This window comes from Peromyscus eremicus, chromosome 12 (genome assembly GCF_949786415.1).
Source record: "Peromyscus eremicus chromosome 12, PerEre_H2_v1, whole genome shotgun sequence".
Classification (NCBI taxonomy): domain Eukaryota; kingdom Metazoa; phylum Chordata; class Mammalia; order Rodentia; family Cricetidae; genus Peromyscus; species Peromyscus eremicus.
In genome coordinates, this window is record NC_081428.1 from 78,048,495 (window position 1) to 78,076,190 (window position 27,696).

Genomic DNA, 27,696 nt, shown 5'->3' on the forward strand with positions numbered 1-27,696 from the left:
CACCGCCGGACCTCAGCGCGCAGGCGCGGAGGCACCCGGCTTCCCGGCCACGTGACCGCCGTGCCGGCCGCACCGGGCGGCGCCCGGCGTGCTCCCCTCCGCCGCTCCGTGCGGTGGTTGGCTCCGGAGGCGGGGCCGCCGGCGCAGAACTGGCGGAAGCTGCGCTCGCGGCGGCCCCGGTGAGTCCGCCCGCCGGCCCTGGGCTACCGACTCCGGGCCCGGTCGCCCCTCCTGCTTCCCAGGTCCAGGCCGTCGCAGGCACCATGTCCGGCTACCCCAAAAGCTACAATCCTTTCGACGACGACGTGGAGGACGAGGACGCCCGGTCGTCGCCGTGGAAGGACGCCCGCGACCCTCCCGACGGGCCCGACGCGCCCATGGACCGTCAGCAGTCCCTGCGACAGGAGGTGCTGCGCAGGGCCGAGGCCACGGCCGCCAGCACCAGCAGGTCCTTGTCCCTCATGTATGAATCGGAGAAGGTCGGAGTCGCCTCGTGCGAGGTGAGCCTGGGGCAGAACTGAGCTGAACTGCTGGCCAGTCCTTGCATTAGAAAACGTGAGAAGGGAATGTTTTGTTGACGGTCTTTTGGGATTTTTCTAAGGGGGTGTTTACCTCGGGAAGCTACCTTACCTATTATTCTGCATGGTTGATTCCTCCCCCGCTCTCCGGCCTACCTGTCTAGTTAAAAGGTAAACTCCAAATTATGTTCTGTCTGAGGGTCAGAACTGAGTAAAACGGCCCAAGTGCGGGCCTGTATTAGGGAAATAGTGTCTGTTTCGTTTGTGTGTAACTTCTTGGGTAGAAGTCTTAGGCTGTTCCTCTCCAGCGACCCAGTTAAAACGTAGACTGTGTATGCCCCGGGTGCCAGGTGATGCCTGAAGCGCTAGAGCAAAGGAAGCCTTGCGTTCTTCTCACATCCTTGACCACTTTACATCGTATTAATGGGAGTATTTGAGTCCCTTTGCCTGGACTCCTGCTCAGGAAGCCAGATCTTGAATTGTATCTAGCCCTTTATTATAGATAATGTGTTGATGTGACAAGCTGTTGTTCCAGTCGGCTTTTTCCGTCCATAGAAATTTTCAGGAACTGCCGGGGGCGGCGGGGGCGCACGCCTTTGATCCCCGCACTCAGGAGGCAGAGCCAGAGTTCGAGGCCAGCCTGGTCTACAGAGTGAGATCCAGGACAGGCACCAAAACAGAGAAACCCTGTCTCGAAACAGCAACAACAACAACAACAACAAAAAGAAGACAAGGAGGAGGAGGAGGAGGAGGAGGAGGAGGAGGAGGAGGAGGAGAAAAGAAAAAAGAAAAAGAAAATTTCAGGAACTAGGAATTTTGCTTTGTCTTTCTTTAATATATGTGTCTGTGTGTATGCACACATGTGGAGGTGTCTCCTGAAGCCAGAAGAGGGCACCAGGGGATCCCTTGGAGCTGGAGTTAATAGTTGTGAGTTGCTCGGTGTGGGTACTGGGAACTGAGCTGGTCTTCTGAAATCTCTTAAGACCTTTTCTGGAGGGAGGTTTGGTTTGGTGGGCAGTCTGCCTATGAAGCCCAGGCTGGCCTGGGACTTAGAATCCTCTGGCCTCAGTCTCTCTAGTGCTGGGATTACAGGCATGCACCATCATGGAATAAGGATTATTCCAAGACGCCAGGTTGTCCCCTAAATCTGCTAATAAAACAGTTGTTTGGGCAGAAGAAAATTAAGAAATTATTGATACATTAGCTAAGAATAATCTTAAGCATTTTGCAGTTTTGAAAAGTAATATAGTTGAAACAAAACGTTGTCTTCCTCTCCCAGCCTTCCTCCTCTGACCACAGGGACGTGGGCAGATCTGCGGGGTATTAATTACCTCCTCATACCGTCATTGCTACTGTTTCACCTGCTCTCTACCCGTCCCTGCTGTGGGCTCCCTGGATGCAGATGTATCGTCTGCCTCTAAGAAGTTGTGAATCTGATTCTTAATCTGTGTACTGGATGCTTAATGTTCCAGTCCAGATCAATAGCATCATTATGTAATCCTGACTGTCTGGAACTTACAGCAGGCTGGCTCAGTCTTAGAGATATACCTGACTTTGTTCCTGGGAGTGCTAAGATTCAGGGTATGTGCCACCACACCCCGCATTTTCATTCTTTAACTTTAAAGTGAGGTGTTCTTTATATAACACCCTGTATATTATTTAGAAGTAATGAAGATTATTTCATACATAGTTAAATACAGTGAGGATTTTGGGGGGGGGGAGGAGGCAGGCTAATGGCCATATTGTATTCCACTAAATAGATGACTTCTGTTTATGAGCCATCCTCCTAACAGTGGATGTTACAATACTGCTTCCTACGTGGACATTGTCAGAGCTGTTCATCTTCTCAGGACACGCTACCTCTCCTGTAGCAGTATAGCATTCTACAGTGATCTTCTTTTTTCTTTTTTTTCCGGAGCCTGGTGTCTCAATTTGGCAGATCTCCACAGCAAACCTACTGTTGATGGGCAGTGTGCCAGCACCAGTGGAAAGGGACTGGTGTTTGGTGAAGTTGACACATAATGTGCTCAGCCGCCTTGGCTAGCACATGCCTCTCAGAGGCCTGCTCATCTTTAAATCTTCCCAGTGCCTGGGACCGAAGCCACACTGGCTTCAGAGAGGTAGAGAGACAGAGAGACTGCATCCCTCTTAACCCGGAGCAGAGTGGCAAGACAAACTAAAGGTTTTCCCCAGTTACAGTAAATCTGTTGCCATAGGTATATTCTTGTTTTCTAGAAAGCTGGTGGGGAGCAGTGATTCCTTGTGAGGGCTTCCTAACTAGACCTGCTCCTCTACAGTCGTTCATGGTGACTCTAATGAAGCCTATTTCTCAGCAAAGGCTAATAAGGACAGAAAGACAGCTACTAGATCAATTCCTCTCCAGTCCTCAGTGGTTTATTGATTTATTGATTCAGGGGTTTTTTTGAGACAGGGTTTCTCTGTGAAACAGTCCTGGCTATCTTTACTCACTCTGTAGACCAGGCTGGCCTCAAACTCACAGAGGTCCGTCCGCCTGCCTCTACTTCCTGAGTGCTGGGATTAAAGGCGTGCGCCATCACCACCTGGCGGTTTTTTTTATGTAACCTAATAACCAGTTTGCCTTTCTGAATCCACTCCATGCCGAGGAAGTCTCTGGCTCATACAGAACCCAGCAAGTTCCACGTCTGCTCAGCCATACCAGCTAGAATCTGTTAGTGTGGCTGTTTATTACCTTGGTAGAGGAGAAAAATGATAGGAAAAGTTTTCTTTTTCTTTTTCTTTTTCCTTTCTGAAATAGAATTTTATATTGCCTGGGTTCAGTGCACTGACCCCAGATTGACATTCATGTACTTATCAGTTAATAGCTAAATCTAATTTCAAACTCATTATGAGGCCTACCTGATGTTACAGGATGCCCTAGCTGTAGATTGTGGTGTAACCCAGTGGTTACTGCTGTCCTGGGGGCAGGGTGGCCTCAACATCATTTGCTGTGTGTTTCCTACTGGGTCTTGATGGGTCCCACCCACACTCTTCTGTGCTCACCACACAGTTCCACTTCCCCTCAGTTACTCCAGCTGCCTAGACTAGCTGCTTTCTTCAGCATTTACTCCACCCTACCCTTGGGACTCTGATACAATCCTTAAACTAGGCCGAGAATCCTTACTGGGGCCTTGGTTCCCTGTGACAAAGAAACAACCATGTGTGTAATGACCTGTTTATTGTTTTTCCCATGTAATTGAGCTCAATGAAGCAAGGATGTGGATGCCTTCCTCAGTTCTCAGCACCACGGTGTGGTTAGCGAGGGTCAGACTGAACTTGTTCTCACCCTGCAGGGGTGATATGTACCCTCAGGATGGGGTTCAGGCTCTTTAGTTCCCATAGATCACTAGCACTGGAAGAACCCTTGGCAGAGAGTGAGTTCTCTTAAGTATCTTGGAGAAAGTCCCACAGACCGTTCCATGCTTAGCCAGCAAGAACTTCTGATCTCCTGAAACCTCACAGTGCCCTGGAACATAACCTCACTTCAGGCAGTCTGTGCTCTTGCATGGTCTTTGTCTCACAGACTTTGGCTTCCTCTTGCTCTCAGGAATCAGTCACAGAAAAGAGGAATGGAGGAACTTTGTCTGTGGTTGCTTGGCAACCCAAGCATATCCCCTCTCTTCTTTTTCCTGTTTAAATTTAGAAAACTCCTGGGGCTTAAAGAAGTTGGGGGATCACCTGTAATCTCTCATAGTCACTTGGCCTGTCCATTTTTCACATGGAAGGTATCTTGTGCTTCCTTGTCCTTTGTTTTTGAGACTGAGGATGACCTGTAGGCAGAAGTTTCTTCCCTGCCTATTCCCAAATACCCGGCAGCCACTTCTTAAATAATTGACTCCGAGGCTTAATATTACTTATAAATTATACTTATGTTCAGCCAGTAGCTCAGGCTTATTATAAACTAGCTCTTACACTTAAATTAACCCATATTTCTTATCTATGTTTAGCCACATGGCTTGATACCTTTTCTCAAAATGACATTCTCGCCGGGTGGTGGTGGCGCACGCCTTTAATCCCAGCACTTGGGAGGCAGAGCCAGGCGGATCTCTGTGAGTTCGAGCCCAGTCTGGGCTACAGAGTGAGTTCCAGGAAAGGTGCAAAGCTACACAGAGAAACCCTGTCTTGAAAAACCAAAAAAAAAGAAAAAAAAAATGACATTCTCATCTTGCTTCCTCTGCATCTGGCTGGAGACTCCTGTCTCCACCTCCTTCTTCCCATTATTCTCAGTGTGGCTTTCCTGCCTAACTTCCTACCCAGCAACCAGCCAATCAGCGTTTTATGAAACCAATTCAAGTGACAAATCTTTACAGTGTACAAGAGGTTTATTCCACAGCAATGACCCTGGACTTCTGATTCTCTGCTTTCTCATCTCAAGAGCTGGGATTACAGGCATGTCCCACCACCCCAGTTTACAGAGTGCTGGAGGTTGAGATCCCAACATCGTGTGTGCTAGGCAAGCGCCCTTACCAGCTGAGCCACATTCCTTGTCCAGGAGTTCACACCCCACACCTCCCAGCCACCCTGGGCCTGTGTTGGCCTCATTCTCAGAGAGGCAGATAGAAAAGTCAACACAGTTCACTTCTGAGCTATGGGAGTACACCTCCAAATTTGGAGTATTTGAGTTCTGTCTTCAGCATAGCTGGAGTATGGAGTCTTGGCTAGCCCCTCCTCACAGGGAACACTGAGGGATCACCTCCAGTTCACCCACCTCGTGCCCTGCCATACCCCTTCCTCTAAGGTCGGTCCTCGGTCAGAGCATGTTAGGTCCAGTCATTTCCTATCCCTTTTAGGGAGGAGTCTAACCAAAGAAGCTCTTTGCTTGGCTGGTCTCATGTTCTCCAGGGAGCACAGGTTCTGATACATGGAAACTTCCAGAAGCCAAAGCAGCCCTCCATCCTCTGGCCTTCTGCCTCTCAGAGGAGAAGCCATCTTTACATATTTCCCGTGTTCCCGTTGTAACATCTGCGTTCGGTGTCTGGGTTCCTCTGCAGCTGAGACTCTGTCACTGTGACATGTGACATGTGACACACGGGCTCCCTGCAGTCCTGGGGATGGTCGTGTCACGCTCTTTGTCTCCCCTGCCATGTTCTAAGTGGAAAGGAGAAGTGGCTTTGAGGAAATCCTGCCATGACAGGAAGAACTGGATGCTAGAATAGCCAAAGGCCTCCGGCCCACCAGAGCTTTGCCCATTTTATCCACAGCACCATCTGTTGCCCTGTACAATCCTCCAGGACTGTGGATGTAGCTCAGGATTGTATGTAAGGACCAAGTTTGAGCTGCATATGCAAAATAGTACTAATAATAAAGAAAAGAAAAGGAAGAGGAAGGACGATAGGAAAAATACACGGGTGCTACAGAAATCATATTTACCCAAATTCATAGCTCTAGCTTGTTCCACAGCAGTCTATGAAAACTCTGAAGATAAATTATCAGGTCCTTTCTGAAAAACAAGCTCTTGCAAGTTTGTTTGACACAGTCCAAAATGTTTTCCTTTTCAGTTAAAAATTCCTAAGCTGTTCAGTGGTGGTGACACACACCTTTAATCCCAACACTCAGGAGGCAGAGTCAGATGGATCTCTGTGAGTTCCAGGACAGCTAAGGCTGTTACACAGAGAAACCCTGTCTCGAAAAAAACAAGACAAAACAACAAAAATCCCAAAGCTGGGAATAATGGTACATGCCTTAAGTCCCAGCAGAGGCAGGTGGATCTCTGTTGTTGTTTGTTTTTGCTCTTTGAGGGGCCTGCCAAAAGAGTAAAAGAAAATGCAACAACATTTTGGCCTACTAACATGGTGCTTGAATTTCCATAGTGCCTGAGAAAGCTTTTTTTTTAAAAAAACAAAACAAAAAAAAAAAACCTCCTTTTAGATAAAATTTCTGCCAGACAGTGAGCCCTTGAACAACTAGTATGTTAAATAGAAACAAAAAACTAAGTAAAAATGCCTGCCACAGGACAAGCATTGGCATTCTAGAACTCTAGGAAGGTTGAATGCAGTTCCTAGTCACCTACCTCTGACCAGGCTGTGAGCTTAGGCTTGGCTTTCACAACCTGAGAAGTGAGCGGAGCCAGCCAAGAGCCTTGCTTGGAGGACCCAGGTGTAGCTTAACAGTCTAAAGTTTGCTTGTAGAGTCAAAAAAGACTAAAGATCTGCAGTAAAAGAGGTCCAAGTGGAACAAAGGTCTAAACAGGTTCCAGTGTGTTTTACAATGTGCATAGGTTTAAGAAAGAAAGAAAACAGCCATGGACAATCATAGAAAGAAAGAAATAGTTTAAAAATAATAAAGTCTTTAAAGAGAGAAGTAAAGTAATATAAAAAGAGTAAGCCACGTAGAGATGGGAAATACACAGGGAAACTGGATCCTGTATGTTTTTGTGTTCATTTTGAATTTTGTGAATGTTGATAAGAAAATAACAGCTGCTAAGAGGCATGGGATTGTGACCTGGACTGTTAAATTGAACCAATCTAGGTACTTTAGGAATGCTTTAACTTTAAAAAAGAAGTTAAAATATATATATATATACATATATATATATATATATATATATATATATATATATTTGTCAAATGGAAATAAAAAATGCTTTGGAGTGTTGTTTCCACAAGAGATGAGAAGTTGTGGAATCCTTCAGGAATATATGATCAAGGGAGAATGTGTGATCAAGGGAGAATGTGTGATCAAGGGAGAACTCCTGAATCCTGACAGGTGATATCTATCAGCAAAGGTTACTGCTGGTCTTCCCAGGACTTGGCCATTATCCCAAAATTTTCTCAGGGACCCCTAAAAAAGATGCCTTCACCCACAGACAGCAAGAAGCAGTCTAGAGAAAACTTTGCTCACATTCCCAAGAGTTGGGGACTATGGGTGGTTTTTGGTTATTTGATGGGGTTATGGATGTGTGTTATAATTTAGGGGAATAGGATAAAAAGGCAACTATTTGATAAGTTTTAGGCCTCCTGAAGGCCTCTCTGCCAACACAGCAAACTGAATCAGACTGAATATAGAAAGCTCAGGTTTAATGGGTAAAGCACTCCTGGGCGATTCCCCAGCCCCACAGAGAGGAGACAGGGATGAGAGACCAGGAAAACTGTGTGTCTGTTTTCCGGAATGCCGCTTATATACCCTGTAGGAGTGGTCTTGAGCCTCTTTAGGGGAGGAGCTGTGTTTGGCGGGCTTTGAAGGGGCTGGTTTAGGGAAAGAGAGGGAGGGGAGTTGAGGTGGATCTTCTACCAGACTCCTTCCAAACATTCCAGACTCTATTGGGTATAGGGACACCAGTTCAATTCTGACTACTTCCTGTGGGCGTGGGGCGACATGGGGAAGAGGAGTCGGGAATTGGTGAGCTCACATTCAGCAGGAGGTGTGAGTGGAGGAGCATTTGATTAATTGTCATCCTGGAAACCTCAGGCATCTGTTTCTTGAGGAAGCAAAGAGGGCAAGTTTCTAGGAAAAAGACCATTTCTAGGAAAATGAAGATCCCAGCACTCGGGAGGCAGAGCCAGACAGATCTCTGTGAGTTCAAGGCCAGCCTGGTCTACAGAGTGAGTTCCAGGACAGCCAGAGCTACACAGTGAAACCCTGTCTCAAAAAAAAAAAAAAAAAGTAGATTCAATAATCTACCCTTTTATACTATCATTCCTTTAGCCCCTCCCTTTTTTCATCCCTTATCCCCTTATTTTTCCTTCAACACTAGATAAGAGAGAAAGAAGGATAGAACAAAGAAAAAGAAAGAGATCCCCAAATCTAACCTTCTTTGCTTAGTTTTCTCCCTGACCATGCAATAACAACTTGTAACCAAATCCACTAAACAACAGCAAACATCCATAACCCACTGAATAACCAAAAACAACCTTTGGAATGGGGGTGCTGTGTTATTAAAATTGCTTTCTGCTATCTGGAGGTGACAGCATCTTTAGGGGATCCTAAGAAATTTGGATAATAGTCAAGTCCTGGGAGAGATAGCTGTATCATTTGTTGTCCAGTCTCTGTGATGGGAAAGTGCAGGACTTATCTGAAGTCCTGGCTGGAGTAGTCTGTGAGGCTGGACCCTCTCAACTAGCTGCTTTGAAGTTGTCCTGGATGCAGATTATTGAGGAAATGGCAACAGAGGCATTCTGTGAGGGTGGATCACCTGGGCTGCTTGTTTTCATGGGTGTCTGGTCCTTTTCTGAAAACACACAAACTTTTAAAGGTAACATACACATCTGTATTTACACAGTATGAAATGTGCATTGTTCACAAATAAGCTAAAGATGATTTTTGTTCTATAGTTCAGCTGGTAAAGGCATCTGTCAACTTTTTAAGATGGTTTGGACTGCATAACCAAACTGTAATATAAATCTCCATCCATGCCATGTGAAAGGATGGCTTGTAATAATGTCATGAAGACTCTGTAGCCAACAAAACTTATCATGTCTCATTCCATCTCAGAGCTGTTCCCACATCACCTGTCATGTAGTTTTTCTTAGTTTGTTTCTTCATGTCTGTAACCAAGATTTTCTGGAGATCTCCCTCAGTCAAATCTGATCTTTATTAATTTTGAAGGAATCCATAGCTTTTCATTTCCTGTGGATACAAAAGCAAAGCCTCTCCCCCAACACAACACATTTCCTGACTTCCATTCTGAAGTTAAGACATAAACAGTGAGACAAAGGGTGTAAAGACCAGAGGACGCATCTACTCCAGCAGATGTACATACAGAACACTGCAAAGAAACAAAAAACAAGACAACATTCCACTACAACATCCCACACACTGACCACTTCTCAACACTGGGAAGTGATGATGGGATAGCGTCTTAGTTAGGGTTTCTATTGTTGAGATAAAACTCCATGACTAAAAGCAACTTGGGGAGGAAAGAGTTTGTTTCATCTTACAGCTTATAAGTCCATCACTGAGGGAAGCCAGGGCAGGAACCTGGAAGGAGGAATTGATGCAGAGACCATGGAGGAAGCTGATAACAGGTTTGCTCCCCATGGCTAGCTCAGCCTGCTTTCTTATACACTCCAAAACCACCTGCCAGGGGGTGGCACCACCCACAATGGGCTGGCCCCTCCCACATCAATCACTAATTAAGAAAATGCCCTACAGCGGGCGGTGGTGGCTCACGCCTTTAATCCCAGCACTGGGAGGCAGAGCCAGGCGGATCTATGTGAGTTCGAGGCCAGCCTGGGCTACCAAGTGAGTTCCAGGAAAGGTGCAAAGCTACACAGAGAAACCCTGTCTCGAAAAACCAAAAAAAAAAAAAAAAAAAAAAGAAAATGCCCTACAGACTTGTTAGTCTTATGAAGGCAGTTTCTTAATTAAGATTCCTTCTCCCCACATATATGTATATTTGTGTCAACCTGACAAAAACTAACCAGCACAAATAGAAATGGAAGAAAACAAAATTAAAATTCCTTCTTTGTAAGCAGATCAATGATCAAGGCCCAGCCAGGTGGTGCACTCCTTTGATCCCAGCCTCAGGAGGTAGAGGCAGGTGGATCTCCTGAGACTTTAAGGTCATCTTGATCGATACAGTGAAGTCCATGCCAGCCAGGGCTACATAGCAAGAGCCTGTCTCAACAACAAAAAAAGATCAATGATCACATAGAAGACTCAAATAGATTCATTCTTGAACAAGAAAATTATAAAATCAACTCAAGACGTAGATAAGAAAGTTACCAAAGTCAGGGAAAGAATCAATAACTTAGAATAAAATTTTATAAATGTAGAGGAAAAGTTCACAGGGAAGTTGATACGCCAAAAACCAAACAAAATTCTGGAAATGAAAGAATCAATTAATGAAAATGAAAACAAAAAACCAGCATCACCAGCAGACAAGACCAATTAGAAGAACAAATCTCAGGTGTGGAAGGCAAATTTGAGACAGTAAAATACAGACATGTATAAAAACAAAACACTAGTGAATGTAACCAAAACCACCAAGAACTCTGCATTCATTCAGGAAGCCAAACCTAAGAACTGTAAGAGCTAAGATAAAATCAAATGACTTAAGACAACTTACTCAACGAATATGGCCAAGAATTTCTCAGATCTAGAAAAAGAAGCAGATATCCAAACACAGGAAGCATTTAACACCTCATAGACATGACATATCATAGTCCAGTCAAAAATACAAAGCAAAGAAATAATACTCTAAGAAAAATAATCTCTATGGCAAGATAACCCCTAACATCCCAGAGGCAGAAACTTCAGAACGCCGGGTCTGTTGTCAGCAACCCCAAAGGCCAAGAAACATGGAATGATAGAATTTGAGTCCTGAAAGTCAGTGACCATCCACCAAGATGCAATAACTAGCAAAATTATCTATTAAAATAGACAGAGGAATATTTCAAAACATGCACAAGTTAAGGCAATTTATGACAACTAAGTCAATACTCCAGAAAATTCTTAGTGTCATACAATGAGGAAGAAGAAAGGCAGTTTCACACACAAGAATGCAGGGAGAAGGACATTTCATGAAAGGAACACACAGAGAACTGAGAAGGAATCAATCATGTCCAGTACAGCAAACCAGAAAACATTTAACACCACTAGAGGAAGAAGAAAAGAACTTTCAATAAACTGAGCAACCAGAACAGCAAAAAACAGTTGTGCCAGGCTGTGGAGGCAGTTTAATCCCAGCACTCAGGTGGCAGAGGCAGGCGGATCTCTGTGAGTTCGAGGTGGACGGTCAGGGCTACACAGTAAAACCCTGTCTCAAAAAGCCACAAAAACAAAATAAACAACAACAACAAAAAAGTTAGAAGTAATACAAACTCCTTCTCAATTATAACCTTGAAATAGTCAAACTTACAGTCATGTTAGGTATGTTTTCAAGGTCATACACAGATATATTTAGATAGATGGTCTTTAAACACTTCAAGACCTATAGAATATTGCATTTAAGATGTTTAAATAACCTAAGGCTTTTCATAACAGTGAAACACATCTGCTCCAGGCAGCACTAATCTACTTCAGAGAAGATGATGGGCATCAAAGAAATTCCATATGGAGTCTGCTTTCTTTATGGCAAAAGCTAGTCATATGAGCAAAGAAACTGCCCTTGCCTCAGTTGCTGACAATTACTATCCAAACCGGACCAGCAGGATGCAAGAAAGGTGACTGCTAACCTTTGCCAAGACAGGGTAGGACAGTCCTTCAGAATTCCTGCTTCACAGGAAAGTCTGTCAGATATGCTAGACCTGTAGGCCAGAGTTGGATGTCCCAATGTTACAGAGGAACTTTGGGTGACTGTCCAGTCAGCAAGATGTCCCTGTCATTGGGTAACGTTTCATCTTCTGGGGTCTTTGCCAGAGTTGAAGACTAGATAGTTATAGTTTTCCTTAGTTATGATAAAAGGTAAATTAGATATAAAACTTTAAACTCACCAAGATAAGATAGATAATTGAGTTTTTTCTCTAAATTTGCCAAATACAAATGGACTGGATGTTATAACTGTAATTCTTACTTAATAACTGGTTTTTTGTTTTGTTTTGTTTTGAGACAGGGTTTCTCTGTGTACCTTTGGAGTCTATCCTAGAACTCACTCTGTAGACAAGGCTGGCCTTGAACTCACAGAAATCCACCCACCTCTGCCTCCCAAGTGCTGGGATTAAAGGCGTGCACCACCACTGCCCAGCTTAATAACTTTTTTATATATAGTTTCACTATTTTAAAGTTAAAACCTTTTTTAATTAGACAGAAAGGGAGAAATGCTGTGGAATAATCTTTCTGTATACTTTAAATATGTATTACTCTTATTGGTTAATAAAAAGCTGATAGGCCAGTAGCCAGGCAGGAAGTATAGGTGGGACAGCCAGACACAGAGGATTCTAGGAGGAGGAAGGGTGGAGTCAGCAGAGGTGCCAGCCAGCTGCCTAGGAAACAGAACGTACAGAAAATGAGGTAACAAACCATAAGCCACATGGCAAAGCATAGATAGGAAATATGGCTTAATTGAAGTGTAAGAGTTAACTAGTAACAAGCCTGAGCTATTGGCCCAGCATTTATAAGTAATATATTAAGCCTCTGTGTTGGTTATTTGGGAGCAGGCCATCTGGACAGGAAACTTCTGCCAACACACTCTGTAGACCAGGCTGACCTCAAACTCAGAGATACTCTGCCTCCTGAGTGCTGAGGTTAAAGGTGTACACCACCATGCTGGATTTGAATCCTAGTTTCTAACTGTAAAACATGTCTGTTTAAGTGGGAACGAGTATAGGCAGAGTCCTTGAAACTTGAAAGGCCCATAGGTTGTGAGAGGAGGTCTTTAAAATAGGTGGGGAGGGTCCTGGAACATTGGATGTGTAAGTGGAAGGAGGAATGGGGGCGGGGCTGCAGGGTACAGCAGGGACAGAGGAGAATAGGGGAGTAAATCAAAAGTATGTGTGAAAATGGCATAAAAATGGGCCAGTGGGCTGGATCAGTTCATAAAGATGCCTGCTGCCAAGCCTGATAACTTAGGTTCCATCCTCAGGACCTACACTGTAAAAGGAGAGAAGTGACCTCTCTCAGGTCATCATCTGACCTTCACGTGTGACCCTCACTCCTCAGCCAAAATAATAAGTAAATATTTTAAACTTTTTTTTTGAAACAGGTCTTTCTATGTAGCCTTGTCTGACCTAGAAGTCTGGGGTGGGGAACATTACAAGGAAGCCTGTTACTTTGAACACTAATACTCTAGAAAAGGATGGAAGCTGCAGCAGCGCTATGGGAAACCAGACAAAGCGTGGACCTGCCTAGAAGTCACGCCAGCCCACCTATCTCTTTTCCCGAAGTTCCTGAGTGCTGGGATTAAAAGCGTGGGCTACCATTCCTGGATAGACTTTTTTTGAGACTGGGTCTCACCTGGCCCAAGTTTGCCTCAAAGTCACTCTATAGCCAAATATAACATTAAGTTAATCCTCCTGCCTCTGCCTGCCAATTTTTGAGATTACAGGTGTGTGTGTGTGACTGTGCCTGGTTGATGGAGTGCTAAGGATCCAACACAGGATTTTTTGCATGCCAGATAAGCACTCTATCAGCTGAATTACATTCCCAGCCCCAGACTTCAATATACTGTGGTTTTGAAAGTGAGGGGAATGGCATGATGCTACTACCTCTTGCCTTGTTCAGGAGCTGGTCCGGCAGCGAGGAGTCCTAGAACACACTGAGAAGATGGTGGACAAGATGGATCAGGATTTGAAGATAAGCCAGAAACATATCAACAGCATTAAGAGTGTGTTTGGAGGATTTATCAACTACTTCAAATCCAAACCAGTAGAGACTCCACCTGAACAGAATGGCAGCATCACCCCGCAGCCCAACAGCAGGTGAGTGTAGCGTCTGCAGTCTGAACATAGAAAACAGTAGAAACAGGTTGTGTGGAGGGAGCCCAGGCTCTCAGGCTTTGTAGTGCCTTCCAGGTATCCTGGAGCCCTGCGGTCACTCATGGAAAGGGACTTACACCTTTGGCCATGCTGAAAGAGAAGCCACTCCCTTCCCTACTGTGCTCATCTGATTGATGAAATCCTACCCAGTCATTGTGACTCCAGTCTTAGAGAGAAGGTTTCATCAATATAAATGTGACTCCTTTTACAGAATGTTTCTTTACCAAGTCACCCCAAAAGGCGGACATAGTAGGGCCTGTGTGTAATCTCAGCTGTTGAAGAGGCTGAGGCAGGTAGATAGCAAGTTCAAGCCAGATGTGACGGTGCATACTTGTGATCAAAACAACTTAGGAAGCTACGGCAGGAAGACCTAGATTTCAACACCAGCCATGAGGCCAGTTTTAAAAAACAAAAGAAAAGAAAAGAAATAAATATATATGGTTGGGCTGGTAAGATGGCTCACCAGGTAAAGGCGCTTGCTGCCGAGCCTGATGATCTGAGTTCAATCCCTGGGATCCACATTGTGGAAAGAGAGAACAAACTTCAACAGATTTTCCTCTGATCTCTAGAGTTACGTACACACACAATAAATAAATGTAACTCAGTATCATATATATAGATATAGATATGCATATATGGATGTGGGCTATGGTAGATTGGTAGAAGACTTGTCTAGCATGTGTAAAGTCCTAGATTCCATCCCCACCACCACAAAAAAAATGGATCATATATATGAGTAATATAAAAAAAACTTACTATTCTTCTCTGTATCTAACCTAATCTGTCTATTAATTTCCACTTTAAAATTGCAGATTGTTTACCTCAAAAATTTTGGGCAGATATACAGTGCTATCATATGTAAGGACTTGTCAGGACCACATGTTCAAAGACAAGGCAGGACTAGAGGGATGGCTCAGCTGTTAAGAGCACTGTGCTCTGGCGGAGGGTCTGGGTTCAGTTGCCAGCACCCATGTGGTGGCTCACAAGCATCCATAAAACAATTCCAGGGAATTCAATGTCCTTTCTTGACCTCTGAGCACCAGGCACAGACGTGATGCACAGACATGCATGCAGGCAAACACTCATGCACATAAAACCATCTTAAAAAAAGACGAAAGAATTGGCTGTTTGTTAAAACTAGTGACCATTATTCATACCACAGGTCATTCTTGTTTTATGTTTTGTGGTTTTTGTTTGTTTGTTTTTGATTTTGTGTGTGTTTGAGGGGAATGCAAGCCACAGCCATGTGCAGGACACTTGCAGGAGTTTATTGTCTTCTTCCTTTATGTGGGTCCTAAAGATTGGACTCGGGTTGTTTCATTTAGTGACAAATCCTTATCTGCTGAGCCATTTCTCACAGGCCCTTGTTTTGTCTTATTTTTTGAGAAACAAGTAATATGTAACCAAGGCCGGTCTTGAATTCACATTTAGCTGAAGATGACTTTGAACTCCTGATCCTCTTGCTGTCATCTCCCAAATTCTGGGATAATAGCCTCGAATCTCCACACACAGTTTGAATACTGTTTTACTAGCAAATCGTGGATATAGGGGTTGGGGATGTAGCTCCTTCAGCAGAGTGCTTGCCTAGCGTTCTGGAAGCCCTGGGCTAAGCCTCCACTTCACTGGGCTCCAGAGACAGACTCGTGGGATAACCCTGTGCTGGGCATTGCTCTCTTCCCTTGGTGGTCCTCAGCCAGTCTCTGAGCACTTGCAGCTCCCTGACCAGTGGATGCTTAGTCAGAAGCTCCTACAGCACTGGTGACGGAGGGCCTGCTGGGACATTTGCACCAAATGCATTTGCCAAGTGGTCCACACCCATCTCATAGTTGTTTCGATCTAGTAACTCTCTCCACAGAAGAATTCCTGATCGGCTTCAGATAATTTGGAAAGCCAGCTCTAGGCCTTTGGCAAGCTTCTGCCCTTCATTCCCAAAGCTGTTCTCGCTGTCAAGGTCACTTATCCTCTTTTGGGAGAAGTAAAAGAGTCACTCATGCCACAGTGATGGCATTGGTCCAGCATGGACTGCCAAAATTCATATTCTCTCTCTCTCTCTCTCTCTCTCTCTCTCTCTCTCTCTCTCTCTCTCTCTCTCTCTCTCTCTCTCTCTGACTCTCTGTCTCTGTCTCTCTGTGACCAACTCTTCCAAAGAACTTCTTTTGAGGGCTGGGTGAGTTAGAGTCTCATGTAGCCCCAGGTGGCCTCAAACTGACAAGATAGCCAAGACCAGCTTTGAATTCCTGACCCTTCTACCTCCATCTCCTGAGTGTCAGGAGTACAAGCATGCACCACCACTACAACAAAACATTAGACATGCTGTGAGCCACCGTGTGGGTGCTGAGGACCAAACTCAGGTCCTCTGCAAGAGTAACAAATGCTCTTAACCACTGAGCCATTTCTCCAGCCCCACAAAAATAAAAGTAAACAAATAAAGAAACAGAAGGAGGGGCTGGAGAGATGGCTCAGAGGTTAAGAGCACTGCTTGCTCTTCCAAAGGTCCTGAGTTCAATTCCCAGCAACCACATGGTGGCTCACAACCATCTGTAGTGAAATCTGGTGCCCTCTTCTGGCCTGCAGGGATATGTGCAGACAGAACACTGTATACATAATAAATAAATAAATCTTTAAAAAAAAAAAAAAAAAAAAAAGAAACAGAAGGAGAGAGGGAGGGAAATACTGGCTGAGCTGGGTGGTGCATGCCTGCAATCAGAGTAGGTAGTTTGGTATCAGTATTTTAAGGGGAGCCTAGGATATATAAGACCCTGTTTTGGGGGCTGGAGAGATGGCTCAGCAGTTAAGAGCACTGACTACTCTTCCAGAGGACCTGGGTTCAATTCCCAGCACCCACAGTTCACAACTGTATGTAACTCCAGTTCCAGAGGATCTGACATGTTGTTTGAATCTTAGATGGTCTTTTAATAAAAAACCCAAAGCCAGATATTGGGGTGAAAGCTGAAAGATCAGAGAAGCAGAGTAAGCCACAGCCACCACCTCTTACCTCACCAACTCCACAAATCCTCTGACTGAAATCCTCTAAGTCTTGAACTGCTTTAGTTCCTATTTCTTCACACCTTATATACCTTTCGCCCAGCCATGTCACTTCCTGGGATTAAAGGCCTGTGTGCTTCCCAGTACTGGGATTAAAGGTGTGTGCCACCACTGCCTGGCTCAGTTTCCAGTGTGGCCTTGAACTCACAGAGATCCGTCTGGTGGTAGGATCCTGAGTGGTAGGATTAAGGGTATGTGCCACCAACTATCTGGCCTTTATGTCTAATCTAGTGGCTGACTCTGGTCTCCAGTCTCCAGGCAAGTTTATTAGGGTACACAATATATCGCTACATTTTCCCTTTTTTGTCTAAAATAATAAAAGATTATATCTAATATAAGAAAAACTACATACAATAAGTATATACAATATATATACTTACATTAACAATGTAAGAATTACATTAACAATGTCCAGTCCATTAACATTTGACAGATTCAGAGAAAATACTCCTTTATTTATCCTATTTTGGTGAGTCCAAAATGTTGTACCTAATTCACTTTCTATCCTAACTTACCAACCAAAAACTATCTTTTGATGTCTTTCAAACTTATACACTTTACACCTCTTTAGTGAGTTTCTTCTCTGAATTTCTTAACAAGGAAAACTATAACTATAACTATCTAATCTTCAACTCCCTCAGAGACCTGAGATGGAAATAATATTAACTAAGTAAACAGGAAATGCAAATAAGTGACTTCCAAAAAATGTGAGAAATGACAGAAACAGCTGGCTGCCTGGACAGTCACCCAAGATTTCTATGCAATGTTGGAGTATCCATCTTCAGCCTACAGGCCTAGCATATCTGACAGACTCATCTGTGAAGCAGGATTTTCTGAAGGGCTGTCATACTTTGTCTTTGCAAGGTTTGGCAATCCTTTCTTTTGTGTCCTGCTTGTCCATTTTGGACAGCATACTGTCAGCAGTCAAGGCAAGGGCATTTTCTTGCTCAGTGGCTAATTTGCCACAAAGAAAGTCAACTCCATGTGGAGTCTCCTCGATGCCCATCATCTTCTCTGAAGTAGATTGGTGTTGCCAGGAGCAGACATGTCTCATTGTCATTAAAAAAAAAGAATATGTTTTCAAAACATCTTAAATGCCATATTCTGTAGGTCTCTGAAGTGTTTGAAGGTGACCTGTCTATCTAAAATATACTTCTTTTTGACCTTGAGAACATACCTAATGTGACTACAAGTTTGATTGTAATGAGTATTAACTCGTATTTCTCATATCCTAATTAGTTGGTAATCATAACTTTGAAGGACTAGCAATTTGCATTACATTGTTAAATGAGCTGTATAGGTACAATACCTTGAACAAGATGAGAAATATATGTACAATGTTTTCTAACAAAATCAATCTCAAATTTGTATCAATATACGTAATTTTTATACAATACACAAAAATCCAATCCAATGAAAAATATTTAAAACTAGTAGTTGCTTTCTAAAAGTAGATTCAGTAATTTACCTTTTTATCGTATCATATCTATATTCTCTCTTTTTTCAGAGTAGATTCAATAATCTGCCTTTTATATTCTCTTTCTTTTTTCAAACAAGAACCATAAGTCTAATCTCCTTCGTTTAGCCTTTTTCCTGACCATTAACAATAACAACTTGTAGCCAACCATCCTAAACAATGACAATTATCCATAACCCATCGAATGACCAAAAACCACCCACCCCACTTCTTGGGAATGTGGGAATCATGTTCTTAAAATTACTTCCTGCTGTCTGGGGGCAAAGGCATATTTAGAGGATCCTGAAAAGAAAATTTTGGGTTAATTGTCAAGTCCTGGGAGAGGTAGCTGTATCATTGTTGTCCAGCCTCTGCAGAATGGGAAAGCACAGGGCACACTGACACACTCACCAATGCACATATGATAAAATTTTAAAAAGACCCTATTCTGTGTGTATGTGTTTAATTAAGTGTTTTGTTTTGAATTTGTGCCTCTGTGTGTGTCTCTCACACGTATGTGGATACCCACAGAGGTCAGAACAGTGTCAGATCCCATGGAGCTAGAGTTACAGGTGGTTGTAGGTTTCCCAATGTGAGTGCTTAGATCTGAGCTTGTGTCCTCTGGAAGAGAAGCAAGTGCTTTGAACTGCTGAGCCATCTCTCCAGCCCTGAGACTCTAGGTGGGTTAGTTTGTTTGTTGTTTTTTAAAGACTTGAGTTTCTGAGTTGACATTACCTATCATCCAGGGCAAGTGTTCATATGTAAAAGCCATTCTTTGCTATGGCTATAAGTAATTGATGGCTTTTTATGATATGTGTATATTATCACAATAGAAGAAGGGTGGGGCCAGGTGAGGTGTAATCCCAGCACTTGAGAGGTGGAGGCAGGAACATCAGGAATTTAAGGTGATCTTCAACAGCTACGTGTAGAGGTTGAAGCCAGCCTGGACTACATTTAAAAAACAAAATAGGGGACTAGATAGTAGGTCATAGTTTGCTGATCCTTCATCACAGGCATCCACTTGGTCAGTTCATGCACTTTCACCCGCCTTGCCCAGGACTCCTGTCCTGAGTAAGGTCTTCGTCAACCCACTGTGTGGCCAGCACTACTGCCAGGATGGTTGCAGTGAGGTCAGCAAAGGAAGCATTGGATGTGCAGCAATGGCGTCCTGGAAGACAAGTGACGCCGCTGTGCACACACCAGCACAGAGGTGACGCAGTCATATATGCTTTTCTTTAATGTTTTCTTTTCATCTAAAGATTGAAAGAAGCCATAAATACAAGTAAGGATCAGGAAAGCAAGTACCAAGCCAGCCACCCAAACCTCAGAAGGCTGCATGATGAAGGTGAGTGGCAGTGTGTGTGAAAACTCAGGGTTGGATCCGTGTGGGGTGGGTCTCAGGGTTGAACCCTCAAGTACCAGTACAGGCACAGCTGTCTCTCTAAAACGATGTGCATGGACTCCCAATACCTTGCATCCCACATGCCAAGTGATGACATCAGGGACAAAAGGTATTCTTAGGGAACCAGAGGTATGTGTTACAGTGGGGTTCCGCCCTACCTCACTCCCCCACGGAGTATGATAAAGGAAGTGGGAACCTGTACCCCATTGAACATGAACCCTCTACTGGTGTAGCTCTGAGAAATTGTAGTAGCAAAAAAGCTAACTGTAAAGCTGGGTATGATAGAACACATCCCAGCACTTGGGAAGTAGAGGTGGGCCAGTCAGGGTTGAAGTCTAGTCTCAGTTGCATGTTGGGCTTGAGGCCAGCCTGGGATATATGAGATTCTACCTCAACAAAGAAAACAAGAACACCCGCCCCCCCCCCCAAAAAAAAAAGCAAAAAAAATTAATCCCTGTTGTAAGTAAAATGGTCCTTAGAGGTGTTTTCCTCCACCCAGGGTTCCTGAGTATGTTAAAGGCAGAAGAATGTGGTTTTGTATATAAGTAGAGTGGCATATCAGCTGGCCTCTTGAGATAAGAGCATTTATTCTGGGGTATCACATTGGGCCCGTTTTCAGCATGTGGGTCTTTCACAGTTGGAAGATAAGCCGGGTATGGTGGCACATGCTTGTCATCCCAGCACTCAGGAAGCTAAGGCAGGAGGATTGTGAGTTTGAGTTTGGGGTCATTCTAGATTATATAGCCAGACTCTCAAAACAAACAAACAAACAAACAAAAATACTAGGTGTTTTAGTCAGAGTTCTCTAAACTAGAGGGATGAGTGTGTGTGTGTGTGTGTGTGTGTGTGTGTGTGTGTGTGTGTGTCAGAATTTAATGAGTCAGCTTAAAATAGTAGCAGCAGGTCACACCTGAGAGCTGAGAGCCTGCCAGTGGCTCAGTGCCTGTTACTGACACCTTCAGCAGTGGGAGGAGTCCTACCACAGATAGCTCTCACTGGGCGTGGCCACCAGTACTTACTCGATGCACAGGCCAGGGCCTCAGTAATCCCAGTCTAGTGACAAAAGCCTGGAAGGTTCCTGCAGAGCCTCTGGTCCCTCGTCCCAAATGAAAGCTTGAAAACGCTGGATCTGCTGTCAGTGAGGTCAACAGCCCAGCAACAGGGCAGATCAACTTCATCTGGGCTACCAGAGGGTGCCCCAGAGTCTGCCCATGTCAGTCAAGGCAGTCAGGACAGTTCTTCAGGTGAGGCTTCCTACTCAGGTGGTTCTAATTTGTGGCAAGTTGACATTAAAACCAACTGTAATACCAGGCATGTTGGTATACATGAGAGATACAGGCACAACGATCAGGCGCTCAAGGCCATCTTTGATTACCTAGAAAGTTCAAGGCCAGCTTTAGATACATGAGACCATCTCAGAGAAGACAAGGCTAAAAAATAAAATTTAAAAATAAAGAGAGGGGCTAGGGAGCTGGCTCAGTGGATAAGAGAGCTTGCTGTGAAAGCTAGAAGAACAGGGTTCAAATCTCCAGCCCTCATTTAAATGCCAGTCTGTGTTATGTGTACCTGTAATCCCAGCATTGCAGGGCAGAGACAGGTGGATCCGAGCAGCTGGCTGGCTGGCTGGTCGAGCCAAAGTAATTAATTTCAGGCTTTATGAGAGACTCAGCTTAGACACTAAGGTAGATGCCCTGGTGACCTTTTCTGTTGCTATGATACAGCACCAAGACAAGGGCAGCTTAGAAAGAAAGCATTTGGTTGGGCTTACAATTCCAGAGGGTTGGAGTCTATAATGGCAGCAGGAGGAGTTGGGACCTCACATTTGAACACAAGCAGGAGGCAAAGAGAGCACTGGGAATGGTGGGAGGCTTTTGAAGCCTCAAAACCCACCTCACATGACACACTTCCTCCAAAAGGCCACACCTCCTAATCCTTCTCAAACAGTTCCATCAGCTACATGAACCTATGGAGGCCATTTTCATTCAAACCACCATGGATAACAGTAGAGGAAGACTCTGTTCTCTGGCTTCCACATGACTGTGCAAGGGCACTTGCACACATAAGTATGCATATACACCACACATTCACAAATAAAAATAGAAGAGAGAACCTAGTGTCCGAGCATGGTGGACACACCTATAATCCCAGCCCTCAGGAGACAGAAGTAGGAGGATTGGTGAAACCTTGAGTACAATCTGGGCTACATAGTGAGTGTCAGGTTCATCTAGGAAAACATGGGGAGACTTTATCTCAAACAGAGGCAGGGGCGGGGGGGAGGCCTGAAGGAGGAAGAGTCAGAAGTCAGGACAGACTGACCTAGACACAGTTTATTCTGGAAAGGCACAAACCATAGGAGAAAGAGAAGACTGACTGTACAGGGCCCGTGGAAAACCACTTCAGTGTCACACCTTAAAGACACAATTTGAGGGCGTTAAAGGCAGTTTTCATTTGTGCAAATCACCACACCAGGCAACGATTTTGATCTTTGCTTTGTTTCATGTTTATTTTGTTTCTTTTGAGACTGAGTCTCATTTAGCCCAGTCCCCAAATCCATTAGTAGAGAGTGACCTTAAAATTTGACCTTCTTGCTCCATGTGCCAGAGTACAGGCATGCACACATAGTTCAACAACTTTGGTGTTTAGACCTGGCTGTGCCAGCTCTGCCAGGTGAAGTAGCATGCACCTGTAGTTCTAGCTCTTACAGGAATAGCTTGAGCACAAGAGTTTGAGGTCAGCTTGTGCAACATAGCAAGGCCCTGTCTTAAAAGCGCGTGTGCATGCCTGCCACACACACAACTAAGAGGTAGAAGGGTTTGTGGGATACCTCCATAGTAGAGTGCTTGTCTAGCATGCACAAGGCCCTGGTTCCAATCCTCAGCAAAAAAAATCAAACTTAACAAAACAACCTGTCTCCCAGAGCTTGCCTGTGAGCCTGTAGCTTTGCATTGGCAGTTCCCTGTTGTATTGTTACATACATGTCTTTTTCCATATCTCACCTGGTGACTTATAAGTTGAGAGTCCTCAATCTGCTAATGTTGAGGGACCAGCTGGAGCTCAGACTTGACTGCTCCAGCCTACAAACATGGCCCATTACCACCCCTGTAGTTCTTTCCTGGTAGGAGAGATTCCTGGGGACAGATTCCTAGGACTTCGTAAAAGAATGGGCCAATGTCATGGAGCAGTGACCTCCAGTGAACTGTCCCTCTGGTTTTTCTTTCTGAACTAGACCCGATCCCCAAAGGGCCTGCTTCTGCTGAGACTACTGAGGTTTACCCAAAGAACTCGAGCCTTCGAGCCTATCACCAGAAGATTGACAGCAACTTAGGTAAGTTTGGAAGCCGCAGCAGCCTCCAGACAGTTTGTGCTGAGCACCGTGTCACACGCCACAGTCATGCCCGTCTCACTGCCTCACTCTCAGGAACCTGTCCACCGGTCTCCATTTCCTGCATCAGTCCAGCCTTCCTCACTGCTTACTTGACTTCTGACCGGACCTAGGCATCCCTGGGGCTCAAGTGCACCCAGGATAAAGCCACACACACGGCTTACGTGGGTGCGAAGGATCTGAACTCAGATCCTCATACTAGCTGAGCAAGTGCTCCTACCCACTGAGACATGTCCCTACCAGGCTGTTTTATTTCAGCCATGTTTTCCTGTGTTTATGTCCTCAAACCCAAGAAGTTTCATGAGGCCTGGGTGAGTGACCACTAGACGTTTGCTTTCCAGGAAACCCAAGGCCACAGGTTTCAAAGACCTCAGGAAGCGTACATGGTCTGCCAGGCTGAGTGGCAGACACCTGTAATCCCGGCTAGGCTAGGAAGATTGCAAATCCAAGGCCAGCCTGGAAAATTAGTGAGATCCTGTCTCGACATGAAAAACACAAAGAGACTGAGGATGTGACTCAGTGTCAGAGTGCTTCCATAGCACATGAAGGCCCTAGATTTGATTCTCCAGGACTAAGGGGGGAAATGCTGTATGTGGTAGTGACCTTACACTCTTCTCGGGCAGCAGAAGCGGGGAGATCACTGTGACTTCAAGGCCAACCTGGATTGCATAGTGGGTGTCAGGGTGGCCAGAGCTGTCTATCAAGACTATGCTCAAACAAACAAACCTGTTAACCATGGTTATCTGGAGGAGATGCAATGGCTTCTACCTACATTAACCACATATTACTATGTAGTAAGTAGATTTCTCTTCACTTCTGTGTATTTTGAGAACACGTGCTACAAGCTGTGGCACTCAGTCTCTTAGACAGGGCTGCAATCCAGATGCCACTGAGCATCCAGAAGGGCAGGAAGCACCTGTGGATACTGTGACTGCCTATCACTTCCTTCTCACAGATGAGCTCTCCATGGGATTGGGCCGACTCAAGGACATAGCCTTAGGAATGCAGACGGAAATTGAAGAGCAGGACGACATTCTTGACCGGCTAACAACCAAAGTGGACAAGTTAGATATCAATATAAAAAGCACAGAAAAAAAAGTTCGGCAACTATAAAGAAACTGAAAAGGAATTCTCCTCCATTGTGATGAAAAGATTCAAAAGCCTCTTTTAAACTCCTAAGAAATGTCATTGATTACACAGTATGTAATTAACATGTGTGTTCAGATGTGGGTCTTAAGACATTTTAGTTTCAATGGGGAAAAAATGTGTGTGTTCCACATTTTGGTGAGATCAGCATCGCTACAGTTCTGTGAGCTGTCTGCTGAGTTGTAATCTAAACATGGCAGACCAATTGTGAGCACCTTGAGTCTTTGATTACTGTGCTGGACAGAGAAGAGAACATGGCATTTTTTTCTTCCATGAGTGTCTGCAAAGATGTGGGCAGGTGTCAGTCTCGTAACTACTGCCTTCTGCTTACTCATTTGCTGAGTCTCTCACTCCAAGGCCTTACTGTGAATTCAGATGTGGAGGGACCCTGGGTTTGTGGCAGAAGGAAGGCTCCTTCCACATCTTCATATGTCAGTCATTGTTGACATGCCTGCACACACACTGAGTACATTGTAGCTCTCTCCCCTGAAAAGGACCCATGAGATCCAGAAGTGGAATGTCTTGCCTTCATTACTCCAACCCCACCCCACCCCACCCCCCTCCTGTCTTCTCTACTTTTCCTTATTTCAGTAGACGGATTCAGACCAGGACTGTTGGACATGACACTTGCAAGTGTGTGGAAACTGGACGAACCCTCCTTCCCCACCTACTGTCATCTCATACTTTCTGCTGGGGACAGCTTTTCTCCACTGGCTCAAGGCCAACCAGTTGGCCCCTGTGGAGTTTGTGGGCCTTGAGTGTCACACAAACATGAACCTCTCCACTGAGCCCTCTGCCTTGGGAATAGTACCAAGGCAGTGTTTATTTGGTGCCTGGGGTCCCCTCATCCACCTGGGACCCCACCCATTCTCTGTGTCACCACAAAGTGCCCACCTGGTTTAAGGACTAAGATCCTCAAATGATGCTGATCTTCTATGAGACAACTTGACCAAGAAAAAGCCCAAGTACCATTTTAGCTAGCTAGTTGATTCCCTTCATCTTCCAAAAGAAAATATCTAGAAGCATTAATTAAAATTGATTCTATAACAATTTTTCCTTGTGTTGGTACTTCCAATAAAATCATTGACGCCATAGAGCAATTGACTATCTTAAAATCAAATTCACATTTTGAAGATGGTAAAGGGGACTGTTTTTTACTGGTAAGGTAAAAACTTAAATGCTAGTGCCTTTTTGCCTTGAAACGTGGCTCATGTGCCATTTTGGGATCCTTTCTTTAGCATCTGGAGTCTATAGATCATAAGCAAAGCGTGCATGGGGCTGTGGGTATGGCTCAGTGGTCAAGTCCCTGCCCTTCTCTCTCGGGGCCCTGGGTTGATCTCCACCACTGGGGAGAGAAACTGAAAATGGTAACAGCATGATTACTGTTCCTGTAGCAACTTGTACACACTCCTGTCACAAAATACCCAACCTTCCTGGAAATACAGCCACCATAGGCAAAAAGGGGTGCCAATGTCCATCTGTCCCTAGATCTGAAGATCTGACTATGGTGGACCTCTGTGAGTTCAAGGACAGCCAGGACTGTATACCAAGACTCTGTCTCAAAACAATATAGAGACTAACCCATCTGTATTTCCATGTGTAATTGTCTTCAGCTTTTCTATAACTGTTGCTTTTTATCAGAATCGGGCCTTGTGGAATTAATCATTATACCTCAGTCCCAAGAAATTAACATCTGAGAATGCCTTCCATTGGCAGCCGAGTGTCAGTGATTCAGCTGACTTGAAGCATGAAAACATTTTATGCACCTTCCTTTGTTTTGTTAAATTAATGAAGCCAGTTTCTCTCCTTTCCCAATCTTTAACTCCGTGAATGTGAAACCTGTCTTCCTTCTATTGTTTAGCATCTAAACTGTCGGAGGGCCTCGACCGTTTTGTTCTGTTCTTCAGACTGGGGCTATGCTCTGCTGAAATGGTCCCTGGGCTGGCTGGAGACCTGCTGGTGCCAGTGCAGAAAGTAAAGGACCTAAGGAAGGTCCACAGTCCTTACCACATGATAATTGTGACCAGATCTGCTGGCTGACACCTGCAATCACAGCACTTAGGAGGCAGGAGGATTGCCATGAGCTCAAGGTTTAGGATGAGATCTTTTCTCAAAAGAATCAATGGCTGTGGTGGGAAGAGGAAGAGATCACCCCTACACTCGGGCCTGGGAAGGTTAGTGGCAGGGAGGTGGCAGGGGAGTGGAATGGGCTTCCAGTGTCACAGAGCAGACCAGTGAACATGTCCTTGACATGTGAGGTCTGCAAGACAGACGGAAACAAGCTGCCTTCAGGAGGGGACATTTGTAGCATTAGATCAGCTATATGCTAAGCGTGCTACTAAAATAAGTGCATTCTCCTCCCTTCTAACATGTACTGACTTGTAACTTAGCAGCACTAGAGTGACCTCAGGAATTGTTTTTCCTCATTCTGTGGGAGAGGCCTGAAGTTCATTCACGTAACAAGTAAAAAAAGATAGCAGTGCATTTTAATTTCCCTTTCTCCTCATAAATGTGTAATTTTAAGTATATAATGTGTCACTTTAGTAAAAATTTTCTACTTTGCCTGAATAAGCCTTTTTCTTCAGTGGTGTGTGTGTGTGTGTGTGTGTGTGTGTGTGTGTGTGTGTGTGTGTGTGTAGAGGAGGGGGTGGTTGTCCACCTTGTCTCTCACTGGCCTGGAATTCAACAGCAAACCCCAAGCTACCTCCTTCTCCTTCCCTTGTGCTGGGATTTGAAGCACATGCCACCATACTCAGCTTTCTTACATGGCTCATAAGATCTAAAGATTATAAGATCTATGGCTCATAAGATCTATGGATTATAAGATCTATGGATTATAGGGTGGTTCTGGTTCCCATGCTTTCATTGCAAAGACTTTACCAGCGGAGCATCTCCTGGAGCTATCCATCTCCCAGCCCTCAGTATGATTTTTTGTTTGTTTTTGTTTTTTTGTTTTTCGAGACAGTGTTTCTCTGTGTAACCCTGGCTGTCTTGGAACTCACTCTGTAGACCAGGCTGGCCTCGAACTCACAGAGATCCGCCTGCCTCTGTCTCCTGAGTGCTGGGATTAAAGGCGTGCGCCCCCATGCCCGTCTGTACGGTATTTTTTGAAGTGTAGTAATGTTGTTAAGCATCATCAACTCCAGTGAATGACTGTGTTATGAGCAAAGTGGCAAACTACCAGGAAGCATGATAGCACATTCCTGTTGTCCCAGCATGTGAGGAACAGAGGCCGAAAGTTAGGATCCAAGGTTCTCCAACTACCAGCAAGTTAAAGGCCAAACTGAGCTTCATGGGACCGAGTCTCAGTAAAAGGGAGAGAGGCGAAGCTATAGGAGCTGGGCAGCGCCTTTGTCCACCAGATCAGCTCTGTCCTC

The 27,696-nt window shown here is 44.7% G+C and overlaps 1 protein-coding gene across 2 annotated transcripts; it reads left to right on the forward strand.

Moving 5' to 3' along the window:
- Positions 1 to 73: 73 nt before the first annotated feature.
- On the forward strand, positions 74 to 25,878 carry Snap29 (synaptosome associated protein 29). 2 transcript variants are annotated; one of them, XR_009382363.1, is made up of 6 exons: positions 74 to 500; positions 13,635 to 13,831; positions 19,649 to 19,734; positions 23,018 to 23,116; positions 24,129 to 24,372; positions 24,911 to 25,878. XR_009382363.1 is itself a non-coding variant. In XM_059277541.1 (5 exons), exons 1-5 carry the CDS (start codon positions 264 to 266, stop codon positions 24,284 to 24,286), a joined length of 777 nt encoding a protein of 258 aa, XP_059133524.1. In that variant the 5' UTR covers positions 75 to 263; the 3' UTR covers positions 24,287 to 25,878. The 2 variants fall into 2 exon arrangements, 1 of the variants encoding a protein (XP_059133524.1); XM_059277541.1 differs by having other exon boundaries at positions 75 to 500; positions 24,129 to 25,878.
- The last annotated feature ends 1,818 nt before the right edge of the window (positions 25,879 to 27,696 follow it).

Excerpts from the sequence above, each read along its gene's own strand:
- Snap29 (XM_059277541.1), top strand. The coding sequence starts at position 264 with ATGTCCGGCTACCCCAAAAGCTACAATCCTTTCGACGACGACGTGGAG. Across the intron at positions 13,832-19,648 it reads ACCCCGCAGCCCAACAGCAG|ATTGAAAGAAGCCATAAATA; the intron begins GTGAGTGTAGCG and ends TTTCATCTAAAG. Across the intron at positions 23,117-24,128 it reads GAAGATTGACAGCAACTTAG|ATGAGCTCTCCATGGGATTG; the intron begins GTAAGTTTGGAA and ends TCCTTCTCACAG.